The following is a 21,149-nucleotide window of genomic DNA, read 5'->3' as shown; positions in this document are numbered from 1 at the left end:
CCTTGGCCAGGCGATGACCCAGCAGTGTCTATCACCTCGGATGTGGGAGTCAAGCTACGGCCACCTGGCCTATTTCCAGGAATTCAGGGGGTCCCCACTGGGCTCCCTGGTCAGGGCCTGCCTGAGGGTGGCCCCCTCTGTGGACGGAGGCTGGCTCCCCCCACCTCCAGGGCAGAGAAAAGACAGACCCTGAGTGATGTCCAGCTGGGGCCCTGGGGCCCATCCCCCCACCCGCCCCAGCAGGGCAGAGAGCTGCCCTCCTCCCCCACTTTCTTTGTGGTTTAATTAGTATTTCCAAGTGGTGCTATCCCTCTGGGAACTCCAGAAAAATCCAGGAGAGAAGCACAGGGACAGTGTCCTTAATTAGGAAGGGCCCCTCCAGGCTGGGAGCACCGGGGCTGCGGGCGGATGGTGGAGGTAGGCAGGTGCAGGGGCAGCTCCCAAGGCCACCAGAGCCTTCTGCACGGCCACGTCACACCAGGGACCCACCCCCCAGGCGCGGGAAAGGGCCTCCTGGAGCGGGCGGACTTCGAAAGTTAATACAGAAATAGGAAAACTGACCTGTGAAAATATGGGCTGGTATTTTCGCTATTTCGATTCCTTGTTTGTGCAATAGATAATAATCATAACAGCTATTGTCTATCAAGTGCTTAGGATGTGCAAACACCATTTTACGCACTTTGTCCCCCAAGATTTCTATGTTGGGGTTCCAGCCCCGAGGACCTCGGAAAGTGACCATATATGGAGACAGGATCTTTGAACAGGTAATTAAGGTAACACAAGGTCACTAGGGTGGGCCCTGATCCAATAGGACTGGTGTCCTTATAAGAAGAAGAGATTAGGACACAGACACACACAGAGGGAAGAGCACGGGAAGAGACAGGGAGAAGACAGCCGCCTACACACCGAGGAGAGAGGCCTCAGGAGAAACTGACCTTATCCACAGCTGGAACTTGGGCCTCCAGCCTCTAGAATAAATCTGTCTTAAATAAGCCCCCGTCTGTGATGCTCTGTGATGCTCGTTGTGGCAGCCCAAGACCACTAACGCCCGTGAATATTCCTGAATCACACAGACCCTCCAGGTAGGTGCTGTAGTTACACCACTTTGCAGAGAAAACGACAGGTCCTGCTCTGCAGGAGGCCGCCTCCCCCCCGACCCTAAGCCCCCGCCTCCCCGACACTCACCTGCCGGCTCTCGCTCCTCCACACGCCGTTGACAGTCTTGGTGGGGGCGATGGTCACCACAGGGGGCGTGCTAGGGACGCTGTGGCCCCCAGGGGGGACGATGATGGGGCCCATGGGCACGCGCTTGGGCGTGCTGGCCGGAGAGCTGTGGTTGGTGGCTGGAGAGGAGACGGGGGACGACTCGCTGCTCAGTGAAGACCCTGCGGGAGAAGGACACAGCAGCCTGAGCGGGTGCCCCCCGGCCCCCAACAGCCGGGCAGGGGCATGCGGGCTCCCGCGGACGCCCTGCCCCAGCCTGGGATCCCGGCGGTAACTCCCCACCCCCGCCCACGGACAGGGCCTCCCGTGCCCGGTGCTGCTCACCCCAAGCCTCCCGCCGAGTTGGGGAGAGAGCCGGGGGCGCAGGCAGGGCCACTACCCCAGACATGGACGGAGACAGAGCCTCGGGAGAGCAAGTGTGGCTCGACGAGTTACACCCACGGCAGCTGGGGGCCGTGCGCGACACCCCGGTCACCGGGGCTGATGTGGGCCACTGGGGCGCAGGGTGAGGGATCTGCTGAACCTGCCCCGCAAGAGGGAGTAGCTGCACGTGAGGCTATGAGCAAGGGGGTGGGCACGAGACGCCCCGAGGCGCACAGAAAGGCCCCAAGTTCTCCCCGCGAGCCCCCTGTGTGCTTGAGGGTGGGCGTCCTAGCTGCCGGACGGGCCTGGCAGGGTGGGGAACAGGTGAGGGCGTGGCTGAGGAAGGCCTGTATTTTCAAAATATGGAATGCGTTCATTTCAAGTTTTAAGAACTGAGTTATGATCCGGCGCTGAAAGCACACAGGTTGGTGGTTTTTAGCACATTCACAGCGTTGTGGAAACATCACCATTATCTGATTTCCATCACCTCCAAAACAAGCCCCACCCTCAGCATCACCCCCATGTGCTGCCCCCCCGAGGTGGGTGGTGTGGAGGGCGGCAGGCCTGCGGGGGGTCAGGAGGTTGGGGTTGGTTTAGCTCCTGGCAGGGGTACAGGGTCATGGTGGTGTGTGGGGTGGGAGGAGAGGGCGGGGCCTGGGGGGCTGGGAGGAAGTCGCCCATTTGCAGCCAGGTTGGCCCGCAGCTGCTCCTCCCGCGAGGGGCGGGGCCGCCTGTGAGCGAGGGGTGAAGGCGCGTCCCCCCTCCCCCACCCCCAGCAGCACCAGGCTCGCCCCAACGTCACCGCCCGGTGGGATATCCCGGCAGGCGGGCAGCAGAGTGGCCCCTGAGGGCTGGAGCTGCCGGCAGGGCCTGGTCCTGGGGTCCCCGAGAGTCATGCCCAGGCCCAACGAGGTTCGGTCGTGTGCACATCCACAGCCCGCACTGCTCTGGGCTGCAGTCTGGGGTCAGAGGAGACCCCTCACATGCCCCACCTCCAGAGGCCCCATGGCCCACAGGCCCCCGACACAGACCCCACCGCACCTGAGAGCCACGGAGAGCACCCAGGGCCCTGAATCTGGGGCAGGCCAGACAGGGGACCCCCAGATTTTACTACACAGCAGAGCTTCATCTCGTGCCAGGCACCGCGCTCGCCCACGGTCACGGGGGTTGCGTGAGCTCGGGCGGCCAGAGGAGGTGGACCTGGCCGAGGAGCCTGCTGCTGACAGTCCCAAGCAGCTGCCTGGAGACGCGCCATCTAGCAAAGCTCCCCTCTGACGGGCTCAACTGGGCAGACGTCTGTCTGCGGGAGCCCCACTTGGGGCACCTGGGGCCCCGGGGCGGGGGAGGAAGCTGGGGCCAGCACAGACCCCCTCCGCAAGCAGCACCCGTCCTCCCTGGATTTTGTTCAGAACGTGCCTGGGTGCCAGGGATCAAGACCCTCGTCTTTTCTCCAAACCATCTCAGGCGGGCTCGCTCCTGCTACCTAATCGAACCTTTGCTTGAGGGGGGGCAGGGCAGCCTACAGCTCGGGGTGCTGGGAGATAGTCACCCTCCCTCTGCCCCGGAGGCCCTGACCATCGAGGCGCGGGCTCAGCAGTGACCAGGGGGCAGAGTGGTCGGATGCCGAGGCCCCACGGACGCTGGGACAGAGCTTCGCCCTGAGAAGCGTGCTCCCGGTCCAGGCCGCGTCACTGTGCTTCCCTAGGCTTGTGCACAGTTTGAACAACTGTACGGGGCAGCCCCACGGCGGGGCAGCCCCACGGGGAGACACCCGGGCCAGCCAGACCTGCCCCCAGCCGAGCCGCTTGGCAACCCCAAGGACAACGCTGAGGCCAGGTGCCCCCTTCACCTGCAGCCTGCTGCCCCTGACGTGTGACCCCCAATTCCCCAAACAGACCCGCCAACCACGGCCCACACAATTCTGCAACCCCAAGTCGGCTGGGCCAACCACCGAGACCCAGCACCGGGTCAGGATCCCAGCCGTGGGGCAAGTTCCAGCCTCGGTCAGCTGTCATTACCGCCCGCCTGGGGAAAGCTGACAGGCGACAACGTCGGCGGCCTTCCTTTTCGCAGTGGGACAGCCGCCAAAGTTTTGAAACGAGCTGTGTCTGCCAGGTTGGCGGGGCCCACCCGGGAAGCCAGCTTCCAGGGAGAAGCAGGAGGCAGGCGGCAGGCTGACCTGGCCAGCTCTGGGGCGCGGAGCCGGCCTCTGCAACCGGCCGACGGAGGGAACCCCTGTACCCTGAGCGCTCACCAGGTTTGTGCAACTTGGGGAAACTGGGAGCATCTATCTCCCCACCACCGCCCACGCCCTGGCCCGGCAACCCCGCTCCTGGGGCCCCAGCAAAGCAGGCTGCCATCCACCAAAGACGCAGGCTGGCGGCCCCTACGGGAAACTCCCGCCACGTCCACCAGCAGCCAGAAGGACACAGCAGGGAGGGGGTGGAAAGCCACCAGAGCTCTCGGCCACCAAGCAGGAGGACCTACCGAGCACCCGGCCTGCACCCCGGGCCGCCCTGTGCAAACTCCGCCTGGGGGTAGAGGGAGCCGAAGAAGAAAGGAAACAAACACACCGAGGACCCCCCCAGTCAAGGGAGAGGCTGCACGGCCTGCAGAAAACGGTGGGGTCAAGGCCAGGTGGGCACTGCTCCTCGAGGGGCCGGGCGGACGGGGGGAAGCTGGAGCAGACACTTCAGAGCCCCAGCCTGTGCCAGCCCCTGGGGCCTCACAGCCAGGAGGGCCCAGGGGCCATGCCACCTGAGCACAGAGACTCAGGGCCACCTGGCTCCCGTCCCCTCCCACCTCTCAGATCACCCCCCTCCGGCCTCCGAGCCCCCACCCCACGCCATTAGCAGGTCTCCATGGATCGGCATCGTTTGTAAGCGCTGGGCAGTGAGTGAGGGAGGAGGAGGGGAGGGCGAGAGACGGAGCCTGGGGGCCAGGTGCCCCTGCCCACCCGGAGGCCACGGGCAATTAGCAGCCTCGTCCCTCAGGGGCAGGCCGGACGCCTCGCTTGGCAGCCAGATCGATGCCTGACCACGCAACCGCCAATTAGCGCGATCGCCCCCGACCCCGTTCTCAGTGCGGCGCGAGCTGTAATGAACCGGCGGTTCACAGCAGGCGGCAGCGAGCCGGGGGCGGAGGGGGTGACAGCGCACAGCGGTCCGCGTCACCTCTGTCATCTGACCTCGCGGATTAGCGCCCGAGGCCCCCTGAGCCCATGTAATTAACAGCTGAGACACCCAAGTCGCTGTGAGGGGAGACGGAGTGAAGCCTGGAAACACAAGTGCAGCATGTCAGCTCCCTAGACACCACCCGAACGACCTTAAGCACCCACTGGGTGCCCTAAACAAGGGCTCCTGTGTCGGGACCACCCCTGCCCGGCGCACTGCAGAGTGTGATCTCAGCCCCGCCGCACAGCCCTCGCTCTCCCTGGGCACAAGCCTGCACTGAGTCAGGCCGCCTCACCCGGGGAGGGACGGGGAGCCGATGAGGGACAGCGGTCACCTGATGTGCTCCCTAAAGGAGGACCCCTGGGACGCCTTCCCGAGACGCCCCCTCCCGTGGCCGGAGCCGCAGCACCACAGGGCCAGCCCGGGTGCCGGCTGGAGGCGGCTGCGATAGATTCTGGAGCCAGCGCCAAGCAGCAGGGGTCCCCCCGCCCGGCTGAGCCTTGCCCAGGCTTCCACTCGGTGCAGGCAGGGACCCGCCAGCCACGAGCACGTGCGGATCCCCACCATGAGCACATAGAGGCGGGGAATGAGGTGGGGGACCCTCTGGCCTCCCTGCAGGCCGGGCGCAGCGGGGACTGCCGGGCACACGGCACATGCAGGGCTGCCCTGGCTGGCTCCACCCACCTGTGGGCTCGGGGAGAACCCCCTGAGAAAGAGCCGCAGGGCTGCCCTCTGCCCGCTTCCCCTCCCGGCCTGCCTGCCAGCTCCCCCATGGCGCGGGAACAGTCGGAGGCCCGTCCACCCAATGCCCTCTCCCAGGAGCCCTCACCCCACCTCATGCCACCAGTGGGCGGGGCACACCTGCCCCCAACGTAGCGTCACAGGACCGTCACTAAACCCCAGCTAGCAAAGGCAAGGTGTGGGCTTTCTTACAAGATGCACTTCCAGGGCCCGACGATGTGGTGATGAGCAGGATCGGGGCTGGGAGGATGGCGGGCTTCTGCTGTGTTGAGGGGCATGAGGGGCCGGGAGGGGGCGCCTCAAGGGAGAGGAGAGGAACTGGGGGCGAGAAGGCGGAGGGGGCTTCAGCGAGGGGACAGGGAAGGTCGCTGTTGCAGCGACACGGCCTGGGGAGGCCTCTTGTCCCAATGTCTCAGGGCTGGGCATCCCCCATCGGGGCAGGCGCAAGCCCCCCTCGCTGGGTCCCGCGCTCCTCTGAATCCCCGGCCCAGAGCACAGAGGAGGAAGGCAAGGCACCCAGGACGCCCCTGCACGCTTACACCTGTGCCACGAGACAGACGGGGCTGCAGACACGCCGGGAAACCCAGCCCCGCCGAGCCCCGCGGCCACACGACTGACACACGCGTGTCCGCTCACTTGTTCTGCGGTGTGAGGTGTCAGAACAGGGGCGCCGCCCGTCCCTCCTGCCTCAGGCCGGCTCAGTGAGGCACCGCTGGCAGGCAGGGTCCCACCTCCAACCCCGACAGAGGGAGGGACGCTCCCGCCTCCTCCAGGGGCTCCAGGGAAACCAGACCCGCCTGCAAAGCCAGCGACAAGATGAGGCCGGCAGCCAGCGCACACGCCTGGAGAAAAGCGCGCTCCCTCCCACCTGGGCTCGGGGTCCTGGGCCCCACCGCCCTTGCCAGCCTGCTTGTGTCTGGTCCAAACAAAGCCGAGGTCCGCCAGTCACTTCTCTTGCAGGCGGCGAAAACGGTGCTCGTGCCCTCGGAGACCAGCTCCCTGAGGCCGGTCGGTGCCCCCGACACCCCGCTGGGAGGGACGGACACGTGGGATTTGAACAGGCCACGTGGCTTTGGAGCCCACCAGGCTCCTTCCGCCCCGCCCAGCCCCGCCCCACTGGCAAAGGGGCCAAAGACAGACGCCAAGCGCACTGTTACGGGACGCCTCATTCAAGGGGGCCCCGGCCTGTCACTGCCGAAGGGTCCCACGGGTACAACCGGGACCAACGTGGGGGTCGGGCCCAAACCTGCAGCCCGCGGCTCCTTCCAGAACGTGCTGTGTGGGCCTGGTCACGGCCTGGGACTCCCTTTCTCCAAAGAGCCGAGACGAGGGTCGAGGTGACAGGGAGCGGCTGCCCCGGGCGTGCACGCACCCACGCTGTCAGGATGGCTGGGAGCAGCCGTGGCTGACTCCTCCGGCCCAGACAGGACGGGCTCTCTCCCCAGAGGGGGTCAATCTGGGCCTCGAGACACATGCGCAGCACTCAGCCCCGCCCTCAGCCATGGAAGCACTGGCCTTCCTTTCCCGGCCCCTCGAGCCCTGGCTGCACTGCAGGGGTGGGGGAAGGTGGGGACAGCCGGGGACGGCGCCGCACCTGGAGCTAGCGTGTTCTTCCTACATCGGCAAAATCTACGGAGGAGAGACGTTACCCTCAGCCTCTTTTGTTTTTTAACTTTCTTATTTTTGGCTGTGCCGTGAGGCCCGCGGGATCTTAGTTCCCAGACCAGAGATCGGACCCACGTCCCCTGCACTGGAAGCACCGAGCCCTAACCACTGGACCACCAGGGAAGTCCCTAGACGTTACCCTCATCCTGAGGACACACGGCAGCTCAGAGAGATAGAGCACCGTGCCCAGGCCACACAGCAAAGGCGTGAACCAGAATCTGCCGGCGTCCGTGTCCACCCTGCTGGGCGCCCGCATCGGAGTGGGTTACAGGGCCAGGCAGATATGGCCCCTCCCCCTCCCCGGACAGGCAGTCCCTTCCAGTCCCCAAGGGAAAGACACCCGGCCCCCCGCTGGCCGACAGGGACGGAGCAGGGCCGTGTGGCTGCAAAGAAGCCTCGGGAAGATCAAACCCCACCGAGGGCCCATGTCTCCTCCTCGCCTCCTCTCTCTGGGGGCAGAGCGAGTGACGGGCACGTGGATTCCTTGCTCCGAACTGGATTTTTAAGCTGCAGCCTGGAGACCCGACGTGAGAAAAGACATCAGCCGGGGAAGCAGAGGGGAGAGCTGGGCCACGGCTCGGGGTAAGACGCTTCCGCAGCGTGGGGGGCAGCGGGGGCAGAGGAGAGGGTCACGGGGCAGCCAGAGGCGCCCATGGCTGCAGCCAGCACCCAGGCGGCCCAAGGCTGACCAGCACGGGCCCGGCAGTGGGAGGGGCCTGCGGGGCCGGGGCGGAGTGGGGGGGGCTGCGGCCTCGGCTGTCTTGGCTCTGCCTGTCGGGCCCACCTCTCCCACCACCTCCCTGTGCAGGAGGAGGCGCCGCGCCTGCTCCACCTGGGACCTCTGCCCTCGGGGACAGGGCCCTCTGGGGTCAGCCATGGGGTCCTGGGTCACCGCAGCCCCCAGATGCCAAGATGCTGGCACCTCCGGGGCTGTGGGGCCTGTCGCCCTGGGTCACCCCGAAGAGACGGGGGCCTTGCCCTCATGGAGGGAGAGCTGTGGCAGAGGCGGTGGCTCCCTTCTCTGGGAAGGTGGACACAGATGCCAGGGCGGGGCAGGGCACCGTGGAGTTTCCAGAGTCCCCTCTGCTGCCTATGGCTCAGGACACCAGCGAGCCCGAAGCTCTCGGCTTTGCCCACCAGCAAGACGGACAGAGAACAGAGGCCAGGGCTGTGCTGGGAACGCAGCGGGAGACCGCCCTGTTCGCAGCAGGTGCTCAGTAAACGGGCACTGCCGCGATTCAGGAGGGGAGAGCCCTTGCTGGGTCCACCTCCTCACACACCTGGTGACAGGTGTGCGGTGCCAACCAGCCACGAGAAGTGTGCCATGCGTGGACAGCCCTGCAAACACCAGTCTGAGAGCGGGAGCCAGCCGCGGGGCTGCGCGCACCCACAGGTGACAGACGTCCAGACAGCGGATTCTGGCTGCCAGGGCCGGGGGAGGGCGTGGGGACAGGGTTTCTTTTAGGGGTGACAAAACATGCTGGAATTAAGAGTGATGTTCGCAGAACTCCGAATGCACGAAAACCCACTCAACTGTGTCCTTTAAACGATGAATTTTCCGGGACGTGAATTATACCTTAAAAAGCTGACAAGCAAAAAAATCAACCCCCCCCACCCCCCACCATCACCAAGCCCAGCAAACGTCCCCCTTGGGCTCTCTGGTCCCCGGTGGAGAGGCAGGCAGGGTAACTGGGGGCTGCTGGCTCTCCCCGCCGTGCCCCTACAGCCCCCAGGCTTCCAGAGGCTGACAGCCCACATCTCCACTCTGTCCCCCGCTCTGTGGGGAACACAGAACACGCCCCCCCCGAGTGCTCCCTGCACCACTGTGGTGGGTGCTGGGGGGTGGGAAGGGGGTGCCCCTCCCCAGCCAGGACCATGCACTCAGTCTTGCCGTCCTAAGTCCGGCTCTCCACATCCACTTGGAAAGGCTGAAGGAGCAGCAGTGAGGGGCACAGGGCGTGTCCTCACCAGCTGTGTGACCTCACAGTCATAACTTGACTTCTCTGAGCCTCATCTTCCCCACCTGTACAATGGGCTGACGACTCTGGGCTGCCAGCCAATTCTACAGATGGGAGACAGCCCATCAGAGCCGGGGCAACTCCGTGAGAAAAATAGGGACCAGGCATGGGATGTGGCCCAGAGGATGCTCCAGAGAGTAACTGAGCTCATTTCTTCAAACCAAAGCCCCACTGGGGTGCACCAGACGGTGCACTGCCAACGAAGCTCATCACTGCTGCTTTAAACTCCAGACTTTGCCTGGGGCCCCCGGAGCCAGAAATGAGGTCACAAGTCCCCAGGACACACACACAGTAACTCGAGCATCAGGGCAGCCCAGGGTCCAAATACTGAGCCCCCCACCCCCCCCAAACCTCAGCTTTCTCATCAGAACGATGGGAATAACCTCGGGTCAACCAGCGGCGGACGGCACGCGCTCCAAGGACGGCACAGGCTCAGGCCGGCGTGGCTCGCCCGTCTCCTCTCTCTCTCCTGATCCTCTGTCACAAAGCTCCAGGGCATCACGCACAACCCCCAGATCGCAGCCTGCGGGGGGCAGGGTCCGCTCCACGACGGCACACGCTGCTCCCGGCCAGCGAGGCCCGGCCGTCTCCGGCACGCGGGCTGTCCACCGGCCCATCATTCGAGCCGGACGCTGGGGCCAGCCTGGGGCAGCAGGGAGGAGACGAAGGCCATCAAGGCAGGCTCTCCACCGCCCACTCGGCAAGGAGGGAAACGTGCCCTTTCGCTGCCACGTCCTCTACAGACGGGGGGTGTCACCCCAGGATGAGCCCAGCTGCCCGGGAGTGGACACAGCTGTTGGCTGAAGCCCTGACACTCGGGGGTGACTCAGCCAGATGGTCCCGGTGTCTCCCACGTGCTGACAGTTGTCTTTGAAAGCTGCGCCAGCCCTGTTTCTCCGCCTCCTGGTATGCCGGGAAGGAAGACACCAAAGCAGGGAGCAAGCTCTGCCCTGGGGGCTTCGCGTCGACTCTGAAGAGACCCCCAAGTCTCGACCCCGGCTCAGGGTGCCACTGTGCACGCTCCTCCCGGGGTGCTCGCAGCCAGCCCAGGACGTCTGTTCTGGGGGCCTCGCCGGCACAGAGCTCACCATATCTCTGCTCTCCAGCCGCGTGGCGTGCGGTGGCCCCGAACAGCGGGGCCTCCCGACAGCAGCGGGGCCTCCCGCGGCCGGACTGGCCAAGGAGTCCCGTGGTGGGTGTGGAGGGCGAGGAGGGGCATGCGTGCAGGCACTGGGAAGGTCTGTCTGGGTGGACAGAACAGCCCAGGGCAGGCGGACACCAGCGGTGAGGGCGACCCCTAGCAATGCAGAAACCGGGCCCCGAAGGCCTCCGCTCCTGGGCCACATCCACGCTGCCGTCAATTCTTGTCTACTCCCCTCACATTCCTCCTCCGTCCAACAACCATGTGATCCGCAAGGGTGTGGAGACAAGTCAGACTCAGAAATCAGCAGACCCCCAGCCACCCCGGTCAGGGCAAATGTCCGCTCTGCTGAGCTAGAGACACCAGAGTCTATAAAGACAGACAGAGTTCCCACACACGTGTTCTTTGGGTGCCCCAGAGGGCCTGGAAGCCAGGACGCCAAACCCTGCACATTTGGGGCAAGGCAGATGGCCGGCAGAGGCACCCAGGGTCTCTGCTTCCTCTGCCCGGGAGGCCGACCCCCTGCCTCCAAGCAGTGAGTCCAGAGGGTGCCTGAGAGGGCTGCACCAGAACCCGCAAGGGCCCAGGTCTCCCAGAAGCTCTGGCTGCAAACTGCCCGCCAGCCCCACTCATCCAGCCAGCAGCCCTTGGACTAACACAGGCTGACGGTCAGCCCTAGAAATGCCCGAAGCCAGAGCTGTAGTGAGCCTCGTCGTACAAACAGGAAGGCTGAAGCTCAGAGAGGGTCAGCGTTTGCCCAAAGTCACAGAGCACGTCACTGCCCAAGTGACACCAGGAGCCGGGGCTCCAGACCTCTGGGGGACACCTGTCCATGCCACCACAAGACCCCTGCCTTGGAGGGATTAAGCTGTGCCCCCACTTCGGAGCACTTGGGATAAAGAGGGTTTCCAGAGACCGTGCTCCCCTGCCACGTCTGGAGGGGCTATCAAGGCCTGGAGCTCCCGGTCTCCTGGGAAACATGCCACCTGGGAAGAGGCCCCCGGGGCAGGCTGGGGGCTCCGGAGGGATGTATCGGGGTGCAGCACATCCACCCTCTGAAGCCACAGCTGCCGGACGCCCCCTCGGTGGTCCTACAGCCAAAGAAGGACAGAGCAGCACAGAGCACAGGAAGCAGAAGCCAAGCAGAGCTGCTGGGGCCGCTGGGCTCCCCGGACGGGCGGGGGTCAGACAGCGCGGTCCCCGCCAGAACGAAGCAGCATGAGAAAAGCCAGCACGTGTAGATGTGGGCGTGCAAGCACGTGGGCGGGAGCGGCCTCGCCCCCGGAGCCCGTGAACGTGCGGGGCGGCGGCTCGTGGGACCGGCTGTTGCCCCCCGAGCGCAGGAGCCGCGAGGCCTGGGCAGGAAGGAAGGGGCCGCTCTCTCCCCCGCCTCGTGGAGCCGCCCGGCGGGCGCGCCTCTTACCTCTGGGCTCCTCCGCCTGTTTGGCGAGCTTGCGCAGAGCGGCAGCAAAGCTGGAGGACGGCGCGGCCTGGGCCGACAGCGCGCTGCTGGTGGCGGGGCTGCCACTGGGCACCAGGGCGCCATTGAGCGGCGAGGGGGTGAGGGGGTTGACGGTGGCGGTGGTCCTGGTCGCGGTGGAAAGCATCCCTAGTGAAGGGGACTTGGGCTCATGGCTCATGCCTGAAACAGGAAAAGAAGAACCAGAAGTCACCCAGAGAGCAGGAGGGCCCGGCACCGGAGCGGCGTCCGCGCGGCCCGGGGGTCCGGTGCCAGCGGGCGGCATGCGGGGAGCGGGAACAGAGCCGGCGGCCCCGGCAGCACAGGAGAAACGGAACAGAGCCAGCGTTGCGCAGAGAACGGGGGCGCGACCCCGGCGTCCGCGGGCAACCCCACCCCCTCGGCTCCGTAAGCAAAGAGCCGCTGTGCACAGGACCCCGGTGAGTCCAGATGCTGAACGGCTCGTCCCGGCCCAAGCCGACAGCCTCTCCAGGACAGCCCGGGAGATCTGAGAGCACTCCCTGACAGGCGTGGGGGACGGAGACCAAGGCGCGGGGCCAGTGTCCTCGCAAGAAAGAGACGAGCTCCAGAGGAAAGGGAAAGGGCTGAACCACTGACGATCACGAAGACCAACACGCTTTTGCCAGGCCTTCAGCACGTCGCTCTGGAGGACTCATGGAGCACGTCCTTTTCCTTCCAGAAAAGCAAACAGGCTCATACGGGCAGGCAGCACAGACCCAGGATTGTCCCAGGCGGGTTGGCCAGGGCCCTCCTGTGCCGCTACCATCCCCCCTTGGATCCCAAAGCCACAGGCACCCAGCGGGTCTGCACTGAGAAGGTGCCTCCGAGGACAGAAACAGGCAGAGAACACAGCCACCTGCAGACCCTGCTGTGGTCTCGCCCGGCGCAAACCCCGCCTAGACGCTAAAAGACCCGTGACCGCAGGTCTAAACCGCTGTCGGGGGAAGCCCCCTTCCCACGGGGGTCCAGGTTCAGGTGCCACGCTGGCCAAGGAGCCGCCACCCGCCAGGAGTGACATCAGATGCCTTCCCACAAGCTCCCGGCCTTTCAAGTCCTGAGGAGGCTCAACCTTCACATGCCCCACGCGCCCCACTGATAACGGCCGGGCGTGAGCAGTGCCATAAGTCAGTCTTCTGTTAACTTCTCCTGCCCTCTCAGGGGCACCTGCCGCATCCCCGCTCCCTCACCGTGGGTACATTCGAGAGGCGCAAATCAAGGGGCATGGCCTCGCGGGTGGCACGGGCAACGGGCTGTGTGCAGGGAGAGGTAAACGAACCTGCGAAGCCCCAGACGGAGACCTAGGAGGGACAGCTCCAGGGAACACCCGGGGTCACCTGGGGAGGGGACCTGGGAAGTCATGGGAGGGGTGAGAGAGCACAAGCGCAGAGTGTCCCAGAAGATGACAGGGCAAGAACATGCGTTGCCCCCCCGCCACGGCCCCCACCCCAAGGGGCTCTCCGCAGCCCCCAGAGCCCACCCCATCTCTGCAGCACTCTGCATCCAGTGCAACTCGAGTCTAACTGCAACCTGCTTCCATGCCTGTCCCCGTGGGTAGCCAGGTAAGCACTGGGGACCCCCAGCGGTGGCCAGGAAGGGGTGGGCCCCTGAGACCTGCCCCGCTGCCCCCAGAACTAGCCAGGAGAGGCCGCGGGCGCCGACACACGCCCTGAGCCCAGGGTCCCGGAGAGCTGGGCCACGGCCACCACTGCCCTCTCGCCGGGCGGGCGGCAAAAGAGATCTTGGGGGCTCTGCCGCATAAACGGCCACGGCAGGGATGGGGTGGGGGGTGCATAAAAGGCAGTATCGAGGCAGGCGCGAGTTCGAGGGAACACCGTTCTCTCGGGAGAGGGCTCGCACCTCGGAAATAAACGACCCGCACAAGCGGCCCTGCGCCCAGGCTGGCCTCCCAGCTGCCGGCGGGTCACGTGGGCGGCGCCAGGCCGGGCGACAGGGCACCACGGTGGCAGGCCCACTGAGCGGCCGGGGCGGCACCAACCCGAGGCTGACCCCGTGTGTCCTCCTCTTTCTGGAAGAACAGGGGAGAGGGTGGGAACCACATGCCCACAGGGACCGCAAGCCCACCAGAGAAACCCGAGAACCCAGTGGGGCGCAGGGTCCCTGCCCCAGCGGGCTGGTCACTAGAAAACACAGGTTCCTAACAAGAGTCCTTTCTCAGCCAAGCCGGCACCCAGCCAGCCACTGGAGGGCCGTTGAGCCCGACGGACACCATGTCCCGGAAGCTCAGCCCAGGCCCCCCTCGGCCCGCCCCCCTCCTCCTCCTCCACAGACGGTGTGGACAGAGAGGGCAGGAGGTGCTGCCGGCCACGGAGCCTGGAGGTCAGGCTCAGCGTGGACTAGGCTGCCATACGCTGGGGCCTGAATCCCAGCTCTGCGACCTCTAGCTGTGTGATGTTGGGCAAGTTACTTTGCCTCTCTGGGCCTCCTCAGTCTCCTCATCTATAAACGGGGGATACAGACAAAGTCTGCCTCGTGAAGTTAACTCCGTGAGGGTTCAAGGAGGTAAATTACGTGAGAAGCTTCAGAGCAGGGCTGGCACATCCCAGGAGTCACTGTTATTATCACGCAGCCGGTCAGCAGACAGGGGCAGAAACCCAGGTCTCGGGTGGGCGAGGGGCTTGGCTAGGCTCATACAGGTCAGGCTGGGCAAAACGGGGCCCGACCTGCCAAATCTGTGCCGCCCACCCCCACCCCCATCCCTCCCGTGTCCGGGCCAGGAGTCACTCAGCCTCCACATCCATGGGTGGCACTGGCTGGTCAATGCGAACACACAGGACACCCCGGGACAGAGGAGGACCGGAGCTCTTGCCCTGCTGCCTGCGGGGACACCGAGGACATGACCCCACACAGGACCTGATCTGGGCAGTCCAGAAGTCTTCCGGGTCCTCCTCGGGACCGAAGGTCCACACTCAGTGGACCTATGCCTTTCTTTTCTTGGGGGGCGGGTGGTGGTAGACAGTGGAGCGCAGCCCTGCGGGGACCCCGTCTGGGCATGGCTCGCACAGGTCCTGGAGGTCCCGACCAACACCTAGAGGAAGGCGTCGCCACGAGGGGCTGCCCGGAGACGAGGTATGTGACGGGGGACCCCGGGGCTCCCTACTCCAGGGAAACAAAGACCCTCCCCGGGACATCAGGTCACACAGACGGTCGGGTCACCTCTCAAGACAGCCTCATGATGGGCCTGGGAGAGGCCGCAGCAGCAGCAGATACCCCCCCAACCCCGCACTCACTCCCACCCTGGGCCTGCCCTCAGGGTCTCAGACAATCCTGAGAGGCCAGCAGAGCACCGGTGGGGACACCGAGGCCAGGAGCTGTTCAAAGATCTGTCACAGTCACACAGACGACCCAAAGTCACATGGACAACCCAAGGCCACACAGACAATCCAAGCCACAGCTCAGCGGCACATCTAGGGCTCGAACCCCACTTCCTGGGCCCAGATGCCATGTTCTCACCACTCATGACACCACCTGACCAGTCCAAGTCCCAGCTGTGATGCCAGACCAAGAGGTGCAACACACTCAGAGCTCAGGTACGCTTGACTACAGTGGTTTAGAAACGTGTCCCAGTCTGGCACTCATCCTTCAAGAGGCGGGGACGAATCCTCCTCTCTCCGTGTGGGCCAGACCTCTCAACTCACTTCACTGAACAGAACACGACAGAAGCGTGGCGACCACCAAGGTGAGGTCATCAAAGGCCCCTAGCCACCTCCCTGCGCTCTCCTGGATCACTTGAGCCATGGGGGAGGGGGGGGTCAGCTGCCAGGTTGTGAGGACGCCCTAGGTACCTGTAGGGAATCCCACATTCAGGGAACTGAGGCCTCCAGCCAACAGCCAACTGAAGCATGAACCATCTCGGCAGCAGCTCCTCCAGCCCCAGGGGAGCCTTCCGAGGAGACCACAGCCCCAGCAACCGTTCCTTTACACCAGACTCTGGGCCAGAGCCTCCTGGCCGAGCTGCTCCCGGATCCAGACACGTTTAGGTTTGGGATGGCTTGTTACGCGGCGTTAGGTAACTGCTACACTGAGTGCCACCACCATGTCCTCTGTCGATCACGGCCCTCAACCTCTATTTCCCTTCCTCTGTGGAAGTTCAACCACCTGCAGATACTCTGTGCCTGCTTTACCCACAGAGTCTCCTAATCGGGCCCCTCTGATGCCATCCAAGGCCATTAACCACCTCCCTCCCCTTTGCCACATTCCTTAGAGAACTGGCCACCACCTTTAAATCCTTTCACCTCTAAGGGAAAAGTGTCACTGTGCCCATTTTACAGAAGGGAGACTCCAAGCTTGGGCCCAAGGGCTGACAGACGGTCAACAGCAGGGCTGGGATTACCTGAACACAGCAACTGTGTCCCACCTCCATAAAGCTGGTCAGGGCCCCGATCCAGACCCATCCTGGGGCCGCGGCAGGAGGGCCTGGCTCTGCTCGACCCCACAACCCACACCGCATACTGCCTCCAGGCAGAGGGGAGGGGGGTGGCAAAGTGAGACACGCGAAGCGGTCCTGCACCTCCCAGTGACCGGTCCCCGTGGCCCAGGGAGCAGATGCGGAGGTCACTGCCCAGTGGCCCTGTGACAGGCTGGCCAGCTGGTGACCCAGGCGGACATGCTGTGACCGCCAGCTGCCAGCGCTGGGCAGGATGGTACACGGGTGCTCCAATAAGCGGGGAGCAGCCATGGGGCAAATCCCGGGGCAGATCCCAAAATGTCACGGGCCCCTTAAGGCCACGGGTGGGGTCTTCAGGTGACAGCAGGAGGAACAATTTTCTCATTTTTAGCCTCTTTACTTCTCTCTGTTCTAGTTTTTCTGTAGTGAACCAGGGTTTTAAAAGTGGGGGGCCCACCAACAGACAGACTTGCCTGCATGAGTTTGGAGTAGCCAACATGGGGATGGGGTCTTCCCCAGACCGGGGCCTCCTGCGGGGCAGATGCGGGACCCACGGGAACTGGGGTGCCCCTCCTGGACCCCAAGCCCTCCCCGACAACCCCAGCCTTTCCCTGGTGACCAGGGTTCTGGGGGGCAGGCCTACCCTCTGCCCCTCCTGGACCAGCCGCCACCTTAATGTCACTGTCACACTCCCACTGGCATCCAGTGATGCCCCAGCCCCCTCTGAGCCTGCTCTCCCCCCTCCTTAAAGCCCGGCACGTGCCGCACAGGCCCCACGTACAGTGCCCCCAGGCTCCTGGGGCTCCCCCAGAGCTAGCGTCCCTGTCGTGGTGTCAACCGTGGTCTCTGGAGCAGCTTCGGGCCAGGAAAGCTGCTCTGCTGATGTCAGGTCACTTAAAATAGAATTCCAAATGAGCAGCTTCGTCAGGGGAGTCTAAAATTAGCATTCCTCCTCAGCATGTGTGCACCGGGAAGGGAGGGGTGGGGAGGGGAAGGGAGGCAGGGGGCCCGAGGGACCACCGGCAGCTGGGGTGACGGCCCCCTTGCACCTAGGACGTGGAAGGACAAAGGCCAAATTCGGGGGACCCAGAGACCCCGTAAAGGGTCACCTTGGACCTGCTGGGGATCGACACGGCCCCCGGGAGCACCCCCCCCCCAGCCGTGTGCCTCGCCCCCCGAGTCACAGGCTCGGGGTCACTTCAGGGCTGCTGTGCCCCCAGCCCTGCACAGGCAGGTGGGTCCCACACACCGCCACAGTTGCCACCGTGACCGTGGAAGCCCCAGCGGGGCGTGGAGAGGAGAGGGGGCCTCGGGCAGCCCTGCACCCTCGAGAAGCCCCGCAGAGCAGGGGTGCCTATCCTCCCCCCCGCCCTCATTAGAGAGGTATTTATTAACTTCTGCGCTCCTGGCCATCGACTGAGTTCTTGTCGACATTATCAGCTCATGTAAATTCATTATCCTAACAGCTGGGAGTAGGCTCCACAGCACGAAGGCCAGTGATGGATGAGGGCCGGGGGCTGCAGCGGCCCTGGGGGCGGGGCCCGAGCTCCCTCTGCGGCTGTACCAGCCCCTGACACACGGGGAGCTCAGGTGGCCTCCTGGCTGCCTCATCTGCATCCCATGGTGCTGTCCACCTCCTGCCCCCTCGACCCTCCAGGAGAAAAGAGCTGCCACGGCCAGACCCCCAGAGCCGAGAGCCCCTGCCCTGTGCCCGAAGCTGAGGGCAGGAGAGGAAAAGCCACCAGGCTGACAGCACGCACCGGATCTCCCAGCCCCCTCCTCCCCGGATGGTGACGGTCTTTAGAAGCAAGGACTGCCCAGCCCAGGACAGCATGGGGAGGCCGTCACCCTTCCCGCTCCTTCTACCAAAGTGTGGCGTCCTTAACCAATTCTCTTTCCTCTTCCCTGCCCAGGTTTCTAATAGGGCCAGAAGCAGTACAGAGCTTAAACCAAAAAAAAAAGAAAAAGGCAAAGAAGAAATATCCAAGTACAGAGGGGTGAGCTGGGCTGACGGCTTGGCAGACGTGTTCCAGAACCACCTTGTCCCCGGTGCTTCAGAACAGACCCCGATCGACTCGGAACGCTCCGAACAGCTGGGCTTAAAAGGGGGGCGGGGGGAGGCAGGCCCCTAACACTCCACTAAACATGGGCGCGGCGGCTCCCCACCCTGCGCGAGGGCGGAGGCGTTATTAATCAGTGCGCCTCAGCCTCCCTCCGGCCTCCCGCCGATCCCATAATTACCGCTGCCTTCACGCCGCTCTGCCGTGGCTCCAGACCTCAGGCCTGCTCGCTCCGTGCTCTGTAATTACAAGCTAATCGCTGAGATGAATTTTCTGCTGGCTCCCGGTTCAAGCACCAACCCGCCCCACTTCCCCTGACAGCCGCCCCCCACCCCGGGTAATTACACCCCACGAGGCCGGGCCCAGCAGGGCCTCAGTTTCAGGCCCGCGTGCGCAATCTGGACTTGGATTCTCTAATCACCCCCCTTGGTAATTTTTCATTACCGCAGAGAGAAATATTTGTGAACAAATACAAGTGTCCCCCAGCTCGGGGCCTCCATGCCACCGCCCTCCCCCCGAAAAGGGGCGATGCTTCTGCAGCCCTAACAAGGCTGGGGTCACCTGAGCAGAGACCCCAGCAGGCGGCGGCGGGGGGAACCACGTGATCCCAGGAGCCGGAGCGGCTTCATAATAAATTCATTATTATATTTGCCTTCGGCGTGTCCTGAGCTCACTCGCACGAAGCAATTTTTCTTGGGGGTGGGGGTAGGTGCGGCGCCTGGGAGAGTCAGGAAGGCCTCTGGCTCCCGGATGCACACGGGTGGCCTGCTTTAGGCCTTAATGTTCTTTTTCAATGACGGCCACCCTCTCAGGTTGTAGGTTTCTAAGGGGACTGAGGCCTTCTCTTGCCTGGAGTCCCAGAACTGGACGTACTCCCCAAGGCTAAGGCCCCAGTAACCGGCAGCTCGACACAGAGCCATTTCGCTTTGGCTTTGGGGACGGCCGTAGCAGATGGCCTGGATCCTGACCCGGAACCAGAGGGAAGGACTGAGGGGGGGTCGGGGGGAGGCCAGCCTGTGTGTCCAGAGACGACCCTGGCCGGGGAGTAAAGTGAGTAACAAGGCAGCTCATTTTACGACAAGGCGGCCATCCCCTGCCCCGTGCAGCCCTGTCGGTCAGCAGTTTATGAAGTCACTACAGAACGGGGAAGGCAGGAGCTTACAAGCTGCAGAAAGGTCTGCCAGGACCCCAGTCCATGGGAACAGGAGCCCACCCCTCCCAGAGCCAGCGCCGCGGCGTGAGCTGTTTGCAAAGCTAACTTCTGGGGCCCCCAGGCAGCCACGGCAGATGGGTTCAGCAACGCCCCGCAGCTGCAGCCAATGGGGGGGTTGATGCAGGGTGGGGGCCGGGTAACATTTGGGGGCCCCCCTTGCCTGCGCACTACCATGTTAGCGACACCCTTTGGGTGGGTGGGGGCTCTCCGGAGGCTGAATCCAGGTCCTGGGGTAAAGAGCGTTCAGGACAGACACCCACACATGGGAGTCCCTCAGGGCATGGGTGCCAGGTAACACCGGGAGGTGTAGGTGGGGCTGGGGCCCCCCAAGCTGGTTCACGGGGCAGCGGCTCCTGGGTGGAGAGGAGAGCGAGTGGTTCTCTGCCGCCCGTGGACAGCAATGGGCACGGGGTTAGCACCCGGAGCAGCCCGCTGACAAAGGCCTCCAAGGACAGCCTAGGGGTTGAGGTTCAAGGCCTCAGACGCTTGGGAGTCCCGGAGGTTCCGGTGGATGCAAAGGACGGAAGTCAGGCAGCAGATAACAGCAACATTTGACTGCGATTATATAAGGGCGGCCACGGGGTGGGGGGCAGGCAGAAAGCTGGCAGCCCCGAGGAGGCACATAATTAACACAGAAAAGGCTGAGAGACCGGGTCAAGGGTGGCGCCCAGGACCCCGGAGGTGGTCCTTAACAATGGCATCAGCAGTGACAACAACAAGGCCTGGCTTTGCCCAGAGCATCCCAGTCACCCTTCACAGTAACTCCAGGAACAGACCCCAGGCAAACAGGTCACCCAAGGAGCCTCCTACACGGCCCATCCCTACCCCCACTCTACAGATGGGTAAACTGAGACTGGAAGAGTCATACCCTTTCCTGGGGTTGCGTGCTGAGACGCTGGGGTGGGAATCCAGTTTTCCTTGTGGCTGTGCCAGCAATTTCCCTTTAAACGAGAAGACACTGGAAAGGACCCCCCCACCTCCTAGGGGTCACGTCCCATCCTGCAGGCCGCTGTGAGCGCCCACCTACGAGCTGCATCATTTTACAGATGGTACCAGGGAGGATCAGAGGTGGCACACAGCCAGGGAGTAAGAAGAGCTCTCACCTTGGGGCCCACCGCACCCCCTGAATCCCACATTCCGGCAGCTCTGGGCAGGAGGGCACCCAGGGAACAACCCCAGGAGCGACTCCTTTGTGTGCCCGAGGCCCCTGAGCTAACCAGGCCGCCTCCTTACAAAGGAGCCCTTTGAGTGGAGCCCGGAGGCACGGGGTGCAGGACGCAGGTGGGGGTCAGAGGTCCCAAAGGACAGGAACCCAACCTAGCCAGGAGGCGGCGGCCAAACGCCTCCAAGTTTCCATGGAGCGGCAGGCCAGGGCCGGCAGGTGGGAAAACAGGCCAGGAGGGCAGGGGTCAAGGCCAGGTCCTTCTCCCAAAGGGAAGAAACCTGACTGGGACACCAAACTTTGAGGAGCACTGAGAAGAGGAAACAGAGGCCACTGCTGAACAGGGCCTGCCCAGCCCCAGGGCCCAGGAATCCAGGTGTTTAGACAGCTCCTGCCCTGCCCCTCAGGTGAGGGGAGAGGATCAGAGAACAGAAGAGCATTTGTCCCTTCAAACAAATTATTATTTTTAATTTTGGGGGTCTGCGTTGGGTCTTTGTTGCTGCA

At 64.1% G+C, this 21,149-nt stretch overlaps 1 protein-coding gene across 10 annotated transcripts in view; it reads right to left on the bottom strand.

Moving 5' to 3' along the window:
• The window catches only part of GSE1 (Gse1 coiled-coil protein), a 426,332-nt gene that overhangs the window by 25,018 nt on the left and 380,165 nt on the right, over nucleotides 1-21,149 (bottom strand). For 6 of the 10 annotated variants that reach the window (XM_060085176.1, XM_060085177.1, XM_060085179.1 and 3 more), the window contains 2 exons: nucleotides 11,749-11,967; nucleotides 1,186-1,385 (listed from right to left, as the gene is read on the bottom strand). In XM_060085176.1, coding sequence (XP_059941159.1) covers nucleotides 1,186-1,385; nucleotides 11,749-11,967 — 419 coding nt within the window. The remainder of the gene's footprint in view (nucleotides 1-1,185; nucleotides 1,386-11,748; nucleotides 11,968-21,149) is intronic. The other 4 variants (XM_060085178.1, XM_060085184.1, XM_060085185.1 and 1 more) reach the window with 1 other exon arrangement.

Source organism: Mesoplodon densirostris, chromosome 19 (assembly GCF_025265405.1).
Source record: "Mesoplodon densirostris isolate mMesDen1 chromosome 19, mMesDen1 primary haplotype, whole genome shotgun sequence".
NCBI lineage: Eukaryota > Metazoa > Chordata > Mammalia > Artiodactyla > Ziphiidae > Mesoplodon > Mesoplodon densirostris.
This window is presented reverse-complemented; position numbering and strand designations above follow the sequence as displayed.